The 22,589-nt window shown below is 32.1% G+C and overlaps 1 protein-coding gene across 1 annotated transcript in view; it reads left to right on the forward strand.

Moving 5' to 3' along the window:
• LOC139498309 (uncharacterized) overlaps positions 1 to 22,589 on the forward strand; it is a 78,262-nt gene that overhangs the window by 49,081 nt on the left and 6,592 nt on the right. The window contains exon 10 of the mRNA XM_071286676.1: positions 15,465 to 15,552. Coding sequence (XP_071142777.1) covers positions 15,465 to 15,552 — 88 coding nt within the window. The remainder of the gene's footprint in view (positions 1 to 15,464; positions 15,553 to 22,589) is intronic.

The raw sequence follows: 22,589 nt of genomic DNA on the forward strand, positions 1-22,589 counted from the left end.
AACCATATAACCTTCAACAATGAGAAAAAAAACATACGGTATTGTCGGCTACAATAGTCCATGAAATGAAAAATATGAAACAGTTCAATTGAGAAAAATAACGGCCTATTTTTAAACAACATAAATTACGAAAAACAAATATGAAGACATCAACAAACGACAACCACTGAACTACATGCTCCTGGGTTGGAACAGGCATATGCAATATATGGCGGAGTTTAACATGTTTGTGAGCGCTCAATCCTCCCCTGAACCTGAAACAGTTTGTTACAGCACAGCAAAAGAACAAACTAAACAAATCATCGGAAAAGGGCTTAACGTATGAGATCGATACAAAACAGAAGGAAAAAAAAAGGTCTAACAAAAACACATACCGAATGTGGCAGGGTATTTATACATCGTTTTCAAACAATCAAAGTACTGTAGTACTGAACATCGAATGACTGCAAGTTCTTTTGGATTGTCACAAGCACTTGTCTCAGAAAAAAAATCACATCTCTATACTTGAAAGTGAAGTTAATGTACAGATGTATTTTTTTTGAAACTCAGTACACATATTCTATATCATATGATCTTTTTAATTTCAATGCCAAATATAGAGTGCTGACCCTCAATTCCACGATCCACTAGACATGGAAAATAATAGTGGGAGTGGGGCATTTATGTGGTATGAACACATTCTTATTCAAATCCTTTATTAAAGAAGTCAGTAAATTTACTACAGATAACACTACATTTGTAAATTAGACGAACTAATCTAATCAAAATGAATATCTCTAATTTCGTAATACTTATGTGTATGAGAAAATTCATATATATATATTAATTTTAATAAGATTGTTGAACGAACGCGTTCAATCTTAGGATTTTATTCTTGTCAATTTTTCCGACCGAGCAGAGCGAGTCGAAAACAATTAAATAGACGTCTTTCAAGCCAAAGTTAATATGTTTGCTATACACATATATGATTTTATTAAACTTGGTTATCAATTGTTAATTAAAAATACAGTCCTCGATAATAAAAAATCATGAAATATTTGGTCTAGTAATAAAAAAATTACACAAAAAACAGTAGTTGTCGTTTGTTGATGTCGTTCTCGCTTTTCGTTTTTTAGCTCACCTGGCCCGAAGTGTCAAGTGAGCTTTTCTTATATCTTGGCGTCCGTCGTCCTTCGTCGTAACTTTTACAAAAATCTTCTCCTCTGAAACTACTAACCCAAATTCAACCACACTTAGCCACCATCATCAATGGGATATCTAGTATAACAAATGTGTCCGGTGACCTTGACAACTAACCAAGATGGTCGCCATGGATAAAAATAGAACATAGGAGTAAAATGAAGATTTTGGCTTATACCTCAGAAATCAAAGCATTAAGAGCAAATCTGACATGGGTAAAATTGTTTATTAGGTCATTATCTATCTGCCCTGAAATTTTCAGATGCATCAGACAACATGTTGTTATGTTGCTGCGCCTGAATTGGAAATTTTAAGAACATTTTGCAGCTTTTGGTTATTTTCTTGAATATTAATATAGATAGAGATAAACTGTAAACATCAATAATGTACAGCACAGTAAGACCTACAAATAAGTCAACATGACGAAAATGGTCAATTGACCCCTTAAGGAGTAATTGCCCTTTATAGTCAATTTTTAACAATTTTCATAATTTTGTACATTTTTGCAAAATATTTTCCACTGAAACTACTAGGCTAAGTTCATTATAGATAGAGATAATTGTAAGCATCAACAATGTTTTGTAGAGTAAGATCTACGAACACATCACCATCACCAAAAACACATAGACCAAGGTGAGCGACACAGGCTCTTCAGAGCCTCTAGTTATATATAGAGTTTAGAACTTTGGTTTTCCCGTTTATGAATGGTTTTACACTAGTCATTTTGGAGGATCCTTATAACTTGCTATTCGGTTTGAGCCAAGGATTCGTGTTGAAGAGGGTACTTTAACCTATAATAGTTTCCTTCTACACACTGTGACTTGGATGGAGAGTTGTCTCATTGGCACTCATACCATGCACATCTTCTTATATCTATATATTCTTTCGATATTTTTGATTGGGGTCTGGAGCTGGCATGTCAGTTACTGCTAGCAGTTCTTTGTTAATTTATGAATCATATTCGTTTTATGTAGTTTCTTTTGTTTACTATTTTGTCATCGGACTCGGATTTCTTTTAAACTGAGTTTCTCTGTGCATATTGTTGTGTGTTTGTTTATTCTACATGAGCTAGATATAATTGTATAGCGGGAGGGTTGAGATCTAACAAAGCATGTTTAGCCCCGCCGTAATTTTGCGCCTGTCCCAAGACAGTAGACTCTGATCTTTGTTAGTTTTTTTATGTTTTTTTTTTGTCTAAGTTAAGTGTGACGTCCATTTTCACATTACTAGTATATATTTTTATTTAGAGACCAGCTGAAGCCCGGATTTTCTCGTTGTGTTGAAGACTCATTGGTGGCCTTCGGCTGTGCTCTTTAGTTAGGCTGACTGTTGTTTCTTTTACACATTTTTTATTTCCATTCTCAATTTTATTGATTGATCAATTGATTGATTCATTGATTGATTCATTGATCATTTGACTACAAGCAAAAGTCATGATCATTTGAGAATCCTTTATTTGTATTGTAGTGTTAATTTCACCAAGGTGTTGCAACCTGTAATGTAAAAAAAATTACAGCCGATTGCACTGAGTGTGTAGGCACAGATAGCCTATCCTTGGTTAGCTTGCTTGTATTATTAGGTTAGGTAAACTACCCCCCTTTAAGAGTAGACTAGTTCGACAAATAACCAATCAATCTGTCTGTAGAACTAGGCTCCTTCTACAGGAGGGTGGTATACCTTACCTAGTTACTTCATAGTTCAGCTAACAAACAAGCGATCCAAAGATATTACCTTTGTCTACACACTCAATGTAATCGGCTGTAATGAAAATGCGGAGTTTGTGAGACCAAGCTCAAGCAACCAGTCGGTAGCAGTCAGTTTTCAAATATATAAAAACAAATATTGCATAAGACTCAAACGTATTTAAAATGTTTTTATTAATATATAACCACTATATCATCAGTTTTTAAAATATAATTAAGCAGTCAAAGACACTTTTCAATGGATTTTAAAATTTCATTTCTGGTTTATTTAAGAATTGAATGCATTTTTGTTGTTACTTTATTGAGGTGTAAAGCGATGACCGAAATACATTTTGTATGAAAAGCGGAAGCGCTTCAGTCTGAAAATGTACGCACAGTCAACGCCTTTACAACCGTATGAAGTTACAAAAAGAAGCATTCATTATTTATAATTACATGTTTTAGCTAGGATCATGAAAACACGATTTTTATCAAGTTTTTATTAAATTCACCTTTGCACTTTATTGTGGGACCTCGTGTCATCATGAATAATGATTTTCGTTGTGTAATGAGATGTGCAGTTAGCCAATCAGAATAACGAATTATAATGAAACATACATCTTATGTTATTATTAGTTATATAAAGCCAAAATCAATCGCTTTCGATATATTACACAGCGCACTGCCCGCTTTACATTTTAAATAGTCAACACTTGGAGTGTTTATAGAATCGTAGATAATCATGATTTTTTTTAATGATGGCAAAATTGCACTATTGGGTGATTTAGCTTTCCTTATTATCGGCATCCTGTAAAATAGTTCATGAAAAGTAATAATAATTCTGCATTAAAAGAAAAGAAAGTTGCACTCGTGCTTTAACTTTTTTTTGCCACACAAAACTGTTTTTACAAAACATTTTACCTCTGAACTAGTGGATTTCGCTTAAATATGACTGGACAAAAGGTTTATATTTGTATTCAAAGTATGGTGGGCAAGGAAATTATTTATTAGCTGAAAAAAGATTGATCCGTGCTATAAATTAACTTGTAATTTTGATCAAGTAGGCCCTAGATCTCTAGCTTACGTTCTCACCTAGAGCAGATAAAAGTATTGCCGCAGAATTTTTTTATTAACTGTCTGGTAAGGGTTTTTGTAGGGTATACGACCTCAACTTTAGACCTACTTTAGAAAAAAAACTAAGCAGAACAACACCCTGGATTTTTCTACTGTAGACCCCAGCTACCCAGCTTCCATTTGCACCTAGTGAGGACAATTTTTATTACACTTTCGGTAAGGATGGGGTTCGGTGTTCGACCCCAAATTTGGACCTATCTTTGACAAAAAATAAGCTTAACAGCAACCTTGATTTTTGTCTCCAGCAGACATCAGCTACCAAGCTCCCCTTTACACATTGTTCAGACAGAAGTATTTCCGTAGACATTTGTTTATTAACTTTTATGTAATGATGGGGTAGGGTGGGTAACTGCGGTCCACTTGTAAAAAAATTACAGGGACTCCAATGTGGTGTGGTCTATGCAAAACAATTACCGGAAATCTATGGTAGTTTGCAAAATAATAGTCTTTTTTATAATGTGATATGTAAAATGTTGGTAAATAATGAAAGCATGCTTCTGAATTAATAGACATAGAAATAAAGAGAAACCATATGATAACCAATATCAATATCCCAGAGACAAACTAACGTTCATTAATGCAACTAGTATGATGGTCTGGATTCGGGGTTCTTAATTTCTGTATTCTTTGATATTTTATGCCATATTTCTCTATTCTTTATACTTTTTGTCAATTATTCTCTTATCATTACATTTTAACACCATTATTCTAGCTATTTTATTTATTTCTTGGTCCATTGTCTCTATTATTTATATTTTTTGTCCACTATTCCCAATTCCATAATCCCCCATCAACGACCTCTGGTTAATGTCACCTTAAATTAACATAGTTTTCACAAATAAGCAAAATTAATACCTTATAGGCTCCTAATGACAAACCAATTTAATATCCCAGTTTGAATTGTGAAATTGCGGAAATTTTGAAAATTAAATCAAGCAAAATACATTATCGTCCTCGTAGTTCGTAAAATACTGGCAAATGGATCTTGGTCATCAATTCTAATAATCTTGGATCGACCTTTCTAAACTTAAAAGTAATAAAGTTCACGCATCCATATTGTTCCGATTGCTAAAGGCTTTTGCATCCGTCGACATTATCTTCGATTAAAGTAGTATTGATCTGACAACCGCTGTGCAGACAAGACAAGACAAGACAAATACTTTATTAGAGTCTCACCTCAAAATTGACATACATTTATACATTAATAAAATAACAATAATATTTAAAACAACATGAGCCACTCTAAAAAGAGTTATGCGAGACTATAAAAAAAACATTTCTACAAAACACATTATTATCTACAATTATATAAAATACCTTTTCTTTTTAATAATACATCATAGCAGATTTTGGCTAAAAAGTAACACACATTTTCATCAGTGAATAAAAATTTGAATTTATCATCATCAGACAAATTAACAAAATCACAATTAAAAGAGCTAGCATGTCTAAATAAAATAGCTCGTAAATCTGCATATAATGGGCAGTTAATTAACACATGTTTCTCATCTTCAATAATGTTATTTTTCTTACATTGCTCATTAAAACATAATCTATTGTCAACCACAATGCCTTCATATCGACCAGTTTCTATTCTCAGAGGTGCAACACCACATCTAAATTTAGCATATGCACTCTTATATTTTCCAGGCATATTAATACATAAATATTTTTCTCTATTAAAACATTGCTTAAACATTCTATACGTTTGCAATTTACTTCTTTCATTGTACATTAAGTCAGAGTACCACTTCTCTTTATATCTACAAAAATTTTCATGTTCAATTTGTTTAATTGTATTTTTATCAATAGAAAAATCAGTATTACATAAAAACTCCATATCCATTTCTTTAAATTTCACATTGACTCTATAATTCCAATTTTTAAATTTACTATTACAGCATTTATTGCCCCATAAGAAAACCTTTTTATTAACTCTACAATGAGACATTTTAGTAAGTCTCGACCATAATCTAAAAATACATGTCCACTGAGATATAATACTGGGCATCCAACCCATATCTCCATATAAGGCTATGTATACTTTAACGACCTTTAAATGAATGACAAATGACAACATTGTCATTTTTTGAATGACAATTAAACTGTGTTGGAAAGGTAACATAAATACACTTTCGTTTTTCGTTTTTTGTTTTTGTGAAATCCAAAATGAAAAATGAAAACACTTTCATTTTTCGATTTTAGTTTTTGAGAAATCAAAATTGAAAAATGAAAATACTTTTGTTTTTCGTTTTTTGTTTGTGAAATCAAAAACGGAAAACGAAAACACTTTTATTTTTCATTTTCATTTTTAAGAAATCAAAAACGAAAAATGAAAACACTTTCGTTTTTCGTTTTCGTTTTTAAGAAATCAAAAACGAAAAATGAGAACACTTTCGTTTTTCATTTTGGTTTTTATGAAATCAAAAACGAAAAATGAAAACACTTTCGTTTTTTGTTTTTTGTTTTTGATATTTCAAAACGAAAAACGAATGGACGCAGATATACACGGACCCAAAATTCGGTTTGTTTTCAACATTCAACATTCGTTTTCAACATTCAACATTCGTTTTCAACATTCAATATTTGTTTTCAACATTCGATTTTCAACTTTAAATATTTGTTTTGAACATTGAACATTCATGTTTTACATTCAACCTTCGTTTTCAACATTCAATTTCAACTTTCAACATTTCTTTTCAATATTCTATTTTCAAATTTCAATATTCGTTTTCAACATTAGACAATCACTTTCAACATTCAGCATTCGTTTTCAACATTCAACATTCGTTTTCAACATTTGATTTTCAACTTTCAACATTCGTTTTCAACATTCGATTTTTAACTGTTAACATTTGTTTTCCGAACTCAACATTCGTTTTCAACATCCAACATTCAATTTTCAACTTTCAACATTCGTTTTCAACATTCAACATGCGTGTTTTTGTTTCGTGTATTTCTATTTGTATCCATCTGACGAGTTAGCCTTTTTAACTGATTTGCACAGTTCGTTCTTGTGTGCTTTTACACCAGTGTTCCAGATTAGGGTGAGGGTTCGAGTTCCGCGTAAATGTTTAACCCCGCCACATTCTGTATGTATGTGCCTGTCCTAATAGTTATCAAAAGTACCAGGATTATAATTTTATACGCCATCAGTGACGCTCAGAATAAAATAATTAAAAAGCCAAACAAATACAAAGTTGAAGAGCATTGAGGACCCAAAATTCCAAAAAGTTGTGCCAAATACGGCTAAGGTAATCTACTCCTGGGGTATGAAAATCCTTAGTTTTTTGAGAAATTGTAAGTTTTTATACAGAAAATTTTTTAAAATGACCATATAATTGATATTCATGTCAACACCGTAGTGCTGACTACTGGGCTGGTGATACCCTCGGGAACGAAACGTCCACCAGCAGTGGCATCGACCCAGTGGTGTAAATAGTTATCAAAAGTACCAGGATTATAATTTTATACGCCAGACGCGCGTTTCGTCTACATAAGACTCATCAGTGACGCTCAGATCAAAATAGTTAAATAGCCAAACAAATACAAAGTTGAAGAGCATTGAGGACCCAAAATTCCAAAAAGTTGTGCCAAATACGGCTAAGGTAATCTACTTCTGGGGTATGAAAATCCTTAGTTTTTTGAAAATTTGTAAGTTTTTATACAGAAAATTTATAAAAATGACCATATAATTGATATTAATGTCAACACCGAAGTGCTGACTACTGGGCGGGTGATACCCTCGGGGACGAAACGTCCACCAGCAGTGGTATCGACCCAGTGGTGTAAATAGTTATCAAAAGTACCAGGATTATAATTGTATATGCCAGACACGCGTTTCGTCTACATAAGACTCATCAGTGACACTCCGATCAAAATAGTTAAAAAGCCAAACAAATACAAAGTTGAAGAGCATTGAGGACCCAAAATTCCAAAAAGTTGTGCCAAATACGGCTAAGGTAATCTACTCCTGGGGTATGAAAATCCTTAGTTTTTTGAAAAAGTCAGAAGTCTGTAAGTCACTTGTTGTGGTTTGTTGATGTATTACCTATTGTTTTCGTTCATTTTTTTTTGCAGAAATTAGGCCGTTAGTTTTCTCGTTCGATATTTTTTACATTGTCATTCCGGGGCCATTTCTAGTTGACTATACTGTATGGACTCTGCTCCTCGTTAAAAGCCGTACGGTGACCTATAGTTGTTAATTTCTGTGTCATTTGGTCTCCTGAGGAGTGTTGTCTCATTGGCAGTCTTACCACATCTTCTTTTTTATACATACTAACGGTGGTCAGGTATCGTGAAAGCTCTGGTATATGATCTTGTGGGGAAATATTATCGAAATGACATTTGCTACGTCAATAACTAATATAATTGAAATAAATATACGGACAAATTTATTTTAAAAAAAACTGTGCCAAATGGTTAAACATTATGATAAAAAAGAATCAAGAAAAATCAAGGTTTAAAAGTAAACTTATGTTACATAACTACAAAAGGCAGACTGCTGATCGACATTTCTATTACATTAAATATATTTACAGACATACAATTGTTTTTATACAATTCGAATGACTAAACAACTGTTTTTTGAAAAATGTACTTCCTTCTTTACTCTTATTAACTTTAATGGTTCTTAAAGTTATTTCATGTAAGCATTTTGAGTAATTTTGAAAAAGATTGAAGTATTTACATAAATATTATTTTTTTGATTTTTAAAGATTGCGTACCACTTTTTGAAGATCGTGAATATGATCGTGAAAGATCTGATGCTACGAAAACGTTTAACTCATTCTCTAATCATATGATAATTTAAATTCTTAGTTAAATGACCCATTCAGGTTAACTTTTTTTGGGTGAATAGGGTTATAATCGTTCATTTAATCCATTAGAACTGATAATCGTATAGTACCACAACGATTAAATGCTTTATAGCAATATTAGTCTATTTGTCCGTCCTTCATAAGTTTTGATTTAGCATACAAATTAAGATTGAGAATAGAACCTAATCGGCTAAATTACAGTTCGAACTGGACATCATGCACATTCAATCGCGAATGCCCGAAAACTGATATAATGTAAGATAACAGAAATCTATTTTTGCATGGCTTTCACGTGAAATTACACGTGAACCAACGGAGCATATCAAAATATACATAATAATACAAGAATAGCATAACTTGCAGTGTGGTTGACAATAACACGACAGACATTGATCCAATGTTCTCAAGCGAGCATACACGAGTTGTGTTGATTAAAGGAGATAATCACATAAAAAGTATCTACGGAAAGCATGTAAAAATGTTCCAGAACAAAATCCTTTTTTTTAGGATTTCGCTATATTTTTCTACTACTGAACTTTTTCTTAATTATACTTAATAGAAAAGAAAAAAAATGGAGTCACCGTTCACTGAAGCTCACAACCAGGCTGTCTTCGAAGCATGCATGTTTGTTCTTTCATCTGTTGAACTAATAGGAGAAGTAGCGGTAATATCGAAATTACAAAGAATTAAATTACAGAAAATGCTTAAATTTTACATTAGTGTTAAGCGTAAACAAATTAAAAAATATATAGGTACCCATTAAGTAAAAAAAAAGATACTTCAACTCCAATACCAAATGCGGATAATTTAGAGCTGTTTAAATGATATAAACATTTAAAGTCATCTGTGGCCAAAACGTATCAATTTTGTTGGTTGATTTGTGTACCATATCTTACAGTAACAAGTAATACTTATAATAAATAAAATATGTAATGATAAAAAAAAAATGTTTATTTTTTTTGCTGAAACTTTTGCATCCCCGAGCCTCCTTAAGTTGATACAATGAGATATATAATAGCTAAGTTTTAAGGATGTTCGCTTTTCATGTTTTGAAATTTTTGTCAGATTTTACGGAATCCTCTGGTTTTATCTAGTTGGTTTGCAAATGGTGTCAAGGGAGAGCCCAAAATTTAGTTTTATCTATTTGCCCATTGACCGCAATTTTTCTTTTTATAATGTATAATTGCTACGTAAGCCATCTGTAAAAGTCTCGTAAACTTTTATTAATTTTTTAATACTTTTTGAGAACTTAAACTTGTCAATGATAAAGCTATGAAAAGTTAAGAGAGAACATTTTCCCGCACAAATGTCAATGGCTAATATCTCGAAGACAAGCACATTGACCATATATGCTCTTTTGATTCCTTTATTTATCATCTATCAAAGTTTTTTGTGTTTAGAAAAGCTTATTATTTTGAAACTGAGAAGCAAACTCCCTTAACAGACTGAGGTGATCGAACAATTGAGTAAAAATAGCGTCCCTATTCAATTTATATTAAATATTTCAAAATGCGAGTTTAAATTATTACGGTTACGACTATGTCGCATTTATCGCAATAATAAAAACCTCGCAAAAATTTCAGAATTTACTGTATGTCAGCGCAGTCACGAAAAAGCCCAACATTGTCATACGATATACACACGAAGAACGTTTATTTAAACTAAAGGTAGCAACCCTTTAATTATAAAAAAATGTGGTATGATTTTCATTGAGGCAATTCTTCACAGAAGAACAAATGAATCTGAAATCAACAACTACAATGAGGAAAGTCCATACCGCATAGTCAGCTATAAAAGATCCCAAAATGACAAATGTAAAACAAACCAAGTGAGAAAACTAATAGACTAGGGTCTCGCTATATATAATCACCTTGCTCTATATGAAATATGTAATATGCACATTGATCTAAACAGGCACACCAGTCTAGAAAACTAACCCTTTAAATTTATGTAGAAAATAATAAACGAAAAGCAAATATGTATTGTTGTGTGTTAGTATTTAGTACATTTGCTAGATGTTAAGGTGGAGAATTGAGATATAAAAAACATGTTTTACCCCGCAGCATTCTTGAGGCTGTCCCAAGTCAGGAGCCTTTGTTAGACTTGTACGATTCTTGTATATATTTCGGAGTTAAGTATAACGTCCATTATTACTGAACTAGTATACATTTCTGTTTATGGCCAGCTGAAGAATGCCTCCGAGTGAGATAGTTTCTCGCTGCAGATAAGACTCATTGGTGGCCTTCGGCTGTTTTCTGCTCTTTGGTCGGGTTGTTGTCTTTTTGACACGTTCCGCATTGCATTCTCAATTTTATGAAACAATCGACAACCACTGAATTACAGGTTTCTGACTAAGTTAAAAACAAATGCGTACACATGTAATTATATATACAGGAGGGATGCATTAACCATTACAGATACATAATTATATACTTTTACTTACAAAAAGTTACGTTACTGTAGGTACTGTAAACTCAGAAATTATTGCGATGTTTTTATTATTGCTAAAAATGCGACAGGGTTATAATCGCAATACTTTAATTCCCATTTTCAAATTTGAATATGAATTAAACAGGATTTTTCTCAATATCCTAAACATAAGAATTGCATTCTAGTCTAAAATGACAAAATCGCAATAATAAATGCACGCAATAACTACTGAATATACAGTAGTTTTATTTTTAACTCTACTTACTGTGAAAGTACTTTTATTCGTGGGGTACCAATTTTCATGGTTTTTGTGGATGACTTTATCCACGAATTTAAGTGTCTAACGGAATAAAACAACCATTGTCCAAATCAAGACATGGAAAGATCCCCATCGGTAGGTTTGATTACTGATACGATCTAGAGAATATATTGAATAACGCCAAATCTGAGAATACTTTAATAGCAGTCACAGAACTACAACTGCATGCATGATTATACCAATTTAATCTTTAATAACCTAACCTGTACAACTATTGATCTTTTAATTCTCATAAACAATATTTTTTATCGATGAAAGTCCCGATTTCCGGTATTGATATACTAGTTTGAAAAGTGTTCAATTTATACCCTCATAGTTCTCGTACATATGGGAAATAATAATTTCATGCTGGGCTTGATTTTGATAAGAATTATTTGACAATTCAAGATACGTCCATAGCATTTGTTTATGTTACTGTTTTCTTTAGGTGACATGTTTATGGCCTAATTAACACCTTTTGTGGTCTTTAATCTGTTATCACTTTATCATGTGTTAATTAGTGTTATCACTACGATTTACACGGGTCAGTGTTTATTTCGCAATTTTCTTCAATTTAGACTATTTGTAACCTTCGTTTCTAAAGGCTTTAATTTTTCTATTTTTTTTTTAGAAAACTAAAATCCACCAATTTAAAAACCCACGAACATGTAAATATTGCTCGAACCACGAAAATTGATACCCACAAATTAAAGTACTTTTACAGTATTTAGATATTTAATTATATTTGAAAAACAAAATGAAAGCATTAATGTCTGTTCTTATTAATTGATAACATACTTCAACCAGTTTCAAGTATATCAATTAGTTAAAGCAACTTTGTTTTCTGACTATAAAAGTTGGTCCGTGTTGGGACGTTTACGCTTTTTGATTTGCATTTTTTTAGTGGTTATGTACGCTTAGACATTTGGATTGTGATTAATATTTTTGACATACATGTAGTTTAGGATTCTGACACATAACGAATGTGGTGAAAGGTCTAAAAAATTGTAAAATGGGTTGAAATATTTGTATCAATTTTCAATTGAAGATTTATTGTTATTGCGCAATACTGTGCAATTAAAGACATATTGCTTTGGTGCAAATATTGTGCTATTACACAATACTGTGAAATTAAAGATTTATTGCTATTGCGCAATACCGTGCTGCTGCAGTTGAGAGATTTCTTGCTTATAAACAAAACTGCCCTATAGCGCAATAATATGCAATTGAAGATTTCCTGCTATTGCACAATACTTTATATAATAATTTACACATCATATTTATGTACTTATCCCCAAAATTCAATCTCAACCTTCCCTTTGTGTTGGGATAACTTGCATTACAATTTTAGAGGGATTCATACACTTCACAAATTATTGTCTGGAAACTGGAAAATTGCTTGATTTTTGCCTCTTTTAAGCCTTTAATTTCTGAAACTTCAGGGTCCCAAACTCAATCCCAGCCTACCCTTTGTGAATCTTTTAGGGTCCCTTATTGCTAAACTTTAGAAACTATAACCCAAAAAATCAAGCACAACCTTCCTTTTGTGGTTTGAAACCTTTTTTTTATTTCAAAGATATCCATTCATTTAAACTAAAGATATTGTCCGGAAACTATGTGTCCGGACGACGACGACGACGACGACGAAGTGATACCAATAAACGACCACAATTTTTAGAGGTCATATAAAAAATTCTAGAAAGTTTCGAGAAGCAAGTCACTCGAAAAGAGATCGGGATTTCGTTGAGTAGCGATCGAATTGTTTGAGAAAGGATCGTGTAGAGGTCGAGTTTGGTCGGAATACAAATATTTTACCGATCATTTTTCGATTATCTCGACCTTTGCTCGACTAATCCGATCGGTTACCGATCATCGAAATCTTGTTTGATTTGTGATCCAGATTAACTCGACCTTTTTCTGATCGCTTCCCAATCAAAACGACTAATATTATATTGGATCTCAGACAAACTTGACCAATACCCGATCTCTATTTGGTCGAATTCGAGGATTTTTCTACCTTTTACTCTGTTATACACTAGTGTACATGCCTACTACATGTTTCCTTAAAAAACGTTTCAGATCTAAACATCATAACCTGCAAGAAAAGATTGTCCTTGTGTGTTATGCCCCCGCATAAATGTCGTGGGGCATACTAATTTACCCCGTTGCGTCCGTCCGTATGTCCATCGTTAGTCTAGGGATACATTGTTTGTCAAGCAACCTTCTACTGCACTTTTGAGGATGTTCAATCACATGCATAATGAAGGTTTGCATGGTCACAGGATTATAATATCTTTCAAATATATTTTGAAAATGACAGGTACTTGGACTAAGTAATACTTTTTTTGAATATTGAAAACGAATGTTGAAAGTTGACAAATCAATGTTTAAAACGAATGTTCAATGTTGAAAACCAACGTTTGAAGTTGAAAATCGAATGTTGAAAACGAATGTTTAATGTTGAAAACGAATGTTGAAAGTTGAAAATCGAATGTTGAAAACGAATGTTCAATGTTGAAAACGAACATTGGAAGTAGAAAATAAAATGTTGAAAACGAATGTTTAATGTTGAAAACGAATGTTGAATGTTAAAACCAATGTTGAATAATGAAAACGAATGTTTAAAGTTAAAAACGAATGTTGAATGATGAAAACGAATGTTGAAAGTTGGAAATCGAGTGTTGAAAACTAATTATGAATGTTAAAACGAATGTTGAATGTTGAAACCCAATATTGAATGTTGAAACCCAATATCGAATGTTGAAAATTAATGATCAATATTAAAAACGAATGTTGAATGTTGAAAACCAATATTGAGTGTTGAAAACGAATAGTTGAAAATCGAATGTTGAAAACGAATAGTTGAAAATCGAATGTTGAAAATGAATGTTGAATGTTAAAAACGAATGTTGAAAACGAATAGTTGAAAATCGAATGTTGAAAATGAATGTTGAATGTTAAAAACGAATGTTGAATGTTGAAAATCCAATGTTTAAAACGAATGTTGAATGTTGAAAACGAATGTTGAAAACGAATGTTGAAAACGAATGTTAAATGTTGAAAATCGAATGTTGAAAACGAATGTTGAATGTTGAAAACGAATGTTAAATGTTGAAAACGAATGTTGAATGTTGAAAACGAATGTTGAATGCTCAAAACGAATATTGAAAGTTGAAAATCGAATGTTGAAAACGAATGTTGAATGTTGAAAACGAATGTTGAATGTTGAAAATCGAATGTTGAAAACGAATGTTGAATGTTGAAAACTAATGTTGAATGTTGGAAACGAATGTTGAATGTTGAAAACGAATGCTGAATGTTGAAAATCGAATGTTGAAAACGAATGTTGAATGTTGAAATGTTGATTGTTGAAAATGAATGTTGGGAGTTGAAAATTGAATGTTGAACACGAATGTTGAATGTTGAAAACGAATGTTGAATGTTGAAAACGAATGTTGAAAGTTGAAAATCGAATGTTGAAAACGAATGTTGAATGATGAAATCGAATGTTGAATGTTGAAAATGGATGCTAAAAAAAGAAAAAAGGAATGTTGAAGGTTGAATGTTGAATATTAAACCAACTTGACATCCGTTATGCACACATAGTTGGTTATTTCTACACAGTAGCCAATTGAAATAAACAATAAAGTATATTAGAAATCTTTATTTTTATGCTCATCAACAGTAGCCGATCCAGAAATTTTCATAAGTAGGTGCCAACAAAATGCCTTAGAGGGGACCCGCTCCAGTCACGTTTCAGTGATTCCCTCTATAAGCAACCATTTATTCCTAAAAAGGGGGCAGGCAACAGAACCCCCCCCCCCAATTCGCCTCTGATCAACGACTTTAACGACAGAAAAAAAAGATTAACGCAAGTCAATTTTGATTGCACATTTGTGATTTTTGCTTTTTGTTTTGCAGTCAGCATGATTAAAGAAGTACAACAATTCTGTGAAAGGGAACTCGCCGGATTTGAACTACAGACTTCAAATTTTATTCTGGAGACAGGGTAATAAATAACGTATTACATAGGATTGTTCTTTTGTAATGTAAATCAAACTGATCATTCATTCGAATATACATGTAGGCTTTAATCTTCCTTTCAAATGATTTTTGTGTTTTCAAATAAAAAGAAAATATACGATATGATTGACAATAACAAATCATTCAACAGAAAAACGATCACAAGGATGTAGATAAGTTTAAAACCTCATTTCTGCTCTGGTTTGTTCAATAACCTAATGCATTTGGTTGCGGGAGATAAGCCATCAAGTTTCAAACTCATAAATTGGTGATATAAACAAGACATTTAAATGAGGTATTTTGGAATCATATTTCTAGAGAATGAGAAGCAAGATATACCAAAGAAACATGCAAACCCTTGTCAAAAATGTAATGCAATTGCTAAAATAAAAAACGACAAACAGAATAACAGAATAACAATAAATAACTGCAAAACACATAAAACACAATATAGAAAAGAGAAGACTGAAAAACACAAACCCCAAAAACACTGTGATTATCTCAGGGGCTCCTGCTTTAAATTTATTTATCCTGTGATAAGTCTAATTCAGCAGGTCACATTCTATAAATTGGAAACGGGATTGCAGCTACGATAGTGAGAACACATCAGTTGTCATCAGTGAACCGAATAGTTCACCAACTGATGATGACTTAGTGAAGACTATTCTTTTTTTTTCATATATAAGGATATTGGATCTGAGATTTAAAATTTACCGTTCACCTTAATTTCCTGATGTGAATCTAAATTTTTGTTTCAATTTATAAAAATGAAATAATTCTTTCAATATTGTTACGTTGGTGTCCATATCATGAATGTAGTTTAACACCTTATAAGATTAAGTATTGTGACATGAATCATCATTGATATTGTCATTTTATGAATTAACTGTTTACAAAACTTTTTAATTTTAGAAATATTAATGCTTTTCATGCCTCAGAAATAGATTACCTCAGTTGTATATGACAAAACTTTTTGTGAATTTTGGTCCTCAATGCTCATCAACCTCGTACTTTATTTGGTCTTTAAACATTTGTGTGCCCCACCTACGATAGTAGGGGAGGCATTATATTTTCTGGTCTGTATGTCCGTTCGTCCGTCCGTCTGTTTCGTCCGTTCGTCCGTTCGTCCGTTCGTCCGTTCGTCCGTTCGTCCGTTCGTCCCACTTCAGGTTAAAGTGTTTGGTCAAGGTAGTTTTTGTTGAAGTTGAAGTCCAATCAACTTGAAACTTAGAACACATGTTCCCTATGATATGATCTTTCTAATTTTAATGCCAAATAAGAGTTTTTACCCCAATTTCACGGTTCGCTAAACATAGAAAATATTAGTTCGAGTGGGGCTTCCGTGTACTATGGACACATTCTTGTTTGAATCGAGCGTCACTGATGAATCTTTTGTAGACGAAACGCGCGTTTGCCGCAAATCAAAAATTATATCCTGGTATCATTGATAAGTTAACTACTGGGTCGATGCCACAACTGGTGGAGTTTTAATTCCCCGTTAGTCATCCCTTATGTGCTGATATGAATTATCATTGATATCGTCATATTTATAAATTGACTGTTTTACAAAACTTTTGAATTTTTTTTACATACCAAGATTATCTACCTCAGGAACTTTTAGGAATTTCTTCTTCGCACTTAATTTTGTTTTTTTACCTTTTGTAGACGAAGCACGCGTTTGGCGTAAATACAAAATTTAATCCTGGAATCCATGATGATTTTATTGTCTAGATTTTTGGTCCCAGTTCAGTTAAGGGTATTTGGTTGGGTTCAGACCAAGCTTAACATAAAGTAAAAAGAAAAATCACAAAAATACAGACGTCAGCGCCGCGTGCACATTATTATCCAGCTAACTTCAATATGCACATTTACAAGTAAACGCACGTTTACTTTATTTACTAGTACGTTAACGAGATCATTAAGGAATTTGTAAACGTCTACACTCGACTATATGCGCGTTTAATCAATGTCCTTTAGTTCGGGCTTTTATCTTAGTACTTTATGGATATGTGTTTAAAACTGTTATTTTTCAAAAACTTTTAATAAAAAATATAAACTTAGAGTAATAGCAACAAAATCAGTTTCAATAACTTTAAATAGCTAATTTTCTTAATTTTCTTTTCAAACGATATATGTACAAATATCGACTCACAAAAATATTTCCACTCTGAAGGAAACGTCTTAGAAATGTATTTAAATCCTTTTCTAGAAACTTGAATATTATGTGATCGTATTAACTTATCTCTGACTTCAGTAATGATTTTGCTAAAATGTATCACCTCACGATAAAAACTGAAAGTCTTGTAGGTTTTACCATTCCAGGATTAATATACATTTTTTACTTATATACTATGATTAATTTTCACTTTGATCGTCAAAATGTCAATTTAAAATTGACAGTTGATCCTTTTGATGTTTCTTATCATGTGAACTGTTATGTTAGTGTGTGCAGGATACGATGAAAATCTGCGTTTTCGCGCTATTACTACAAAGAATTGACGTCGGTTACTTAGAATACACGTTTAACGCGGAGGTAAACGCGAAAGTAAAACTTTTAACACAAGAGTGCAAACGCTGCATATCTTACCTTTTTTACTACTCATTGATTTTATGTTGATAGTCCTAGATATAAAGCTTTACTACCACTATCACAAAAACTAAATATGATCCCAGAATGAGTTCAGCTCATATAAACAAAACAAGAAAAACATGCACATATGGAACGCCACAGCTGTCTTATGTGGAACTCTGATATTACTTTATGTTGTTTTAAAATTACTTCATGATATTTTGTCTTTACTTAAGGTAGCACAATACAAAGATTTTTTTACTTCCAATCACTAACCTTTGAAATGCTGTAACTTTCTTATGAATGCATAGAAAATAATAAAAGAGGTATATATAGATAGACAAAATATTAATCTTTTAAATGAATGCAATATTTTTATTATGCAATCATTATGTAATCAATTATTATGTAATTAGTGGCAAAATCTGGGTAAGTTCACTTGAATGAATTTAGCTCTATCATCTCTTTAACTATACAGAAAATTTAAACAAAATCTTAATCAACACATTATTGGCTTCAAAAGGGTGTCTCAGATTGTCTCTATTGTATTCCATTCTCTCATAAATCTCTAATTAGTGTAAACATCCTAACCACATAAAAGAAGATAATGTTTAATTAAGTGTAAAATTTGTTCTATACATTCTATCTGAAATCTGAGACACCCTTTTGTAGATAATGGCCTTAGGAACAACATATAATAAAATCAACTCTCTAGGGATACCTATGCAGAAGCTAATTTCATTTGAAAGTGGAAATTTGGTGAAAAATATTTTAGACACAGTTAACATTATAATTGGTTACATAATTGTTGCATAATACTAACAATTGCATTTATTTGAAAGAGTAATCTGTTAGCTATCCAAAACTACCACTTTTATAAATTTTCAGGCATTATTAAGAAAGTTACAGCATTTTAAAACTTGGGAGTTGGAGTTATAAAATCTTTGTATTGTGCTACCTTAATATGGTTTGACGTTACGTAATGATGTTTTAATATAACTCAATATGGAATAGTCATTACTTAATGATATTTCGATATTACACGATATGGTTTCGTATTGACATGATATAGTTTTGTCATTACTCAATATGGTTTTGTCATTACTCGATGTGGTTTCACCATTATTTAATATGCTTGTGTCATTATTCAATGTGGGTTCAACATTACTTGATGTGTATGCGACTTAACGTAATGTAGTTGTTTCATTACATGATGTGGTTTTGTTATTTCGTAATGATGATTTGTATATTCTTTATATGGTTTTAACACTACGTAATGATGTTTCAAAATTTGACGATGTTACACTGCTTGGTGTGTTTGTTTCATTATTTGATGTGGTCTTGTCATTCTTTGGTGTGGTCCTGTCATTCTTTGATGTGGTTATCCCATTACTTGATGAGGTAAAACCACGTGACCAATTCGGAAAAAAAATGTGTTCTATTTTTTTACAGATTTCAATATGTCGTTTGTTTAATGTGCTTTGGGTGGATATAGCAAAAGTTTAAGTTCAAATTGAAGTTCGATTGGTTATTCAGAGTTATTTGGTATGAAAAAGGGGAACGACAGACAACAATAAAAAAAAATACTAAAAATTTACCGTATTTCGGATTTCGGGCATAAATGGTATATCCCCAAACCACTTGATCCTGTTATTTTATCCGTAGCTCTCAATTAGAAGCAGTATTATACATGTTATAATAAAGTTGTAAAATATTCCACGAAACGCTGTGTCACGCCTGATATTGCTGCTTTCAGTGTGAAGGGTAATGTTGATCGGCTGTACATTCAGCGGTCAAAAAAAAAGTGTTATTTCTTGATATAGAGGAACAACTCCTATACAAGTCTTAAAACACTTCATGGAGGTAATAAATTTATCATGTCAAAACAGTTTAATTCGGTTTTATTTAACTAAAACAAAACTGTATGGTTTTCAACAATGAGCAAATCCCATACCCCATAGTAAGCTATAAAAGTTCCCGAAATGACGCCACTGTCGACGACGTTGTTGTGTCTCACTGCAACATTGATGTCGCAGGCTCGACACAAATTAAAAGACTAATACTTTAGTGTGATCAAATGAGACACTTCAAATCAACTTCGAATCAACTCACACTTAAGTTACAGGAAAATTGGGCGAGGGGGCTCGGACTAATCGACAAAGCATCAATACTATTTTTTTAGTGTGAATGATCATTTGAACATCAATCTTTTATTTTTAATCAATTGAATTCCCTAGTCTACCTCACACTAATTGAAAAATAAACTTTTTGGAATATCTGTTTCACATGTGACGACGAACATGTTCCAGTTGTCGTAACCATAATACAGTCATCTTTTACTCGAATGTGAAATACCAAATAAAACCAAATCACTCGGTTTATAATTTCGCGAATAACACGACGGGTGCCACATGTTGAGCAGAATCTCCTTACCTTTCTTGGGAACACGAGATCTGCAAAATACAAATTATGTGTCCAATGCACGGAAGGTTGCCGTAATTTTTGTTAAATTGTCCCTAAAAATGGAATTCCAGAGCAATCCCCATGTGGAAAGTAAATAATTATTATACTATTGTTTTGTACAGAGATCACACTTTCGCCTCATGCAATAATCAGGATTTTTTAAAATAAAATCTTATTATTCGAGTTGCATAGCAATGTCCGATATTTTGTCCCCTTCAAACCATTTAAACGTAGGGTTACGTTTTCTGTTTTTTCATTATGTTTATTTAATACAGTGCCATTCGCTACATAAAAAAAATATAATTGATAAAAGTACAAAAAATTATCTCTACTTTGAAATTAAAATCCCATAAATTAAATCTAATATACGAGATATCAGATAAAACTAAAATTTCCGATACAATATCCCCACATACGATTTTGACGTTATTTAATAAAATATACTTCTAACGTTCCGTCTAATTGTCTTATTGCGGTTTTCACAGACGATTTGGAATACGGCTATTTTATTTTGTTGCTTAATAAGAAAACTTCAAAATTAATGTTTTATGTTGAAGCTATACCGAATCATAGAGAAGGGTTGGGAGAGATTTTCCCGCGGAACTGAAGTGTTTTCCGGACTATAATAGTCGGATATGCTATAATACAAATTAATAGAAAAAAAACAGCAATTATAATAATTGTTCCCGCTAATTCCCTTGCATATATTTGTGCAGAACTGACATGCTAGATATGCCGTAGTCATTTCGCCTTGACATTCTGGAGTGCAAAGATGAGTGCATTTGCAGTGCATAGTTTATCCATAAAAACAAGTAATCGATTGCCTTTATAACATGTATAATTAAAATGCATATAAAACAAATGGTTTCAATTCAAGTTTCTTTTTTCTTTTTAATTTGTTATAAAACTAAAGCTTAACATTTTTTATCTAAGAAAAAAACAATTAATCATTTCTCAGGGAAAAAAATCAATCCTTTAAAATTTATTGTAAAAAGCCATTTGAACAACATGCATTCATACGTTTTTATTTTGGCTTACGTCTTTGAGTGTGTAACGTTAGGTGACACCAACATCGTGCGACGTTAATTATAGTTTTTAAGAAACAAACTTAACCAAGAAAACTAAACATTGACCAATGAACCATGCAAATAAGGTTAAAGTTAGATGAACCATGCAAGACAGATATGTACAGCTTGAAATCCTTCCATACAACAAATATAGCTGATATATTTATTTAAAAAAAACACAAATACTCACCACTGAGCAACGAACATTAAAAATGAGGTCAAAGTCAGATGACAACTGCCAGTTGGACATATACATCATAAAATATTTCCACTCACCAAATATAGTTAACCTATTACATATAGTATCAGAAAAAAAAACACCAACAAAACTCAAAATATTTTACAACTGAACTATGAAAATGAGGTCAATGTCAGATGACACCTGCCAGCTAAACATGTAAACCTTACAATCATTCCAAACACCAAATATCGTAGACTTATTGTATACATTAAAAAAAAACTTACCAAAACACAAAAACTGAACAATAGCAACTGAATCATAAAAAAAAGGTCAAGGTCAGATGACACCTGCCAGACCTCCATATACAAAATAGTCTAGCCCTATTGCAAAAAGTATTTAATATTTGGACTTGACCACTAAAACTTAATCTTTTTTTCTGATCAATGAAATGAGTTTGAGGTCAAGTGAAAACTGTTTGACGGGGGTGAAGATCTTGCAAGATACGCGCATACCAAATATAGTTATTCTATTTTTCATAATAAGAGAGAAAATAACATTGCAAAAAATGAATCTTAGCTTTCCTTTCAAGTAGTCACTGAACCATAAAAATGAGACTAAGGCCAAAGAACATGTGACAGACAAAAACTTCGTAACATAAGGCATCTATATACAAAGTATCAAGCACCAACATGAAGGTCTTTCACCTTTTAACTTTATAAAGCTTTTAAAAAGTAAGCCAACGC

The sequence above is a fragment of the Mytilus edulis genome, chromosome 12, assembly GCF_963676685.1.
Source record: "Mytilus edulis chromosome 12, xbMytEdul2.2, whole genome shotgun sequence".
Classification (NCBI taxonomy): Eukaryota; Metazoa; Mollusca; class Bivalvia; order Mytilida; family Mytilidae; genus Mytilus; species Mytilus edulis.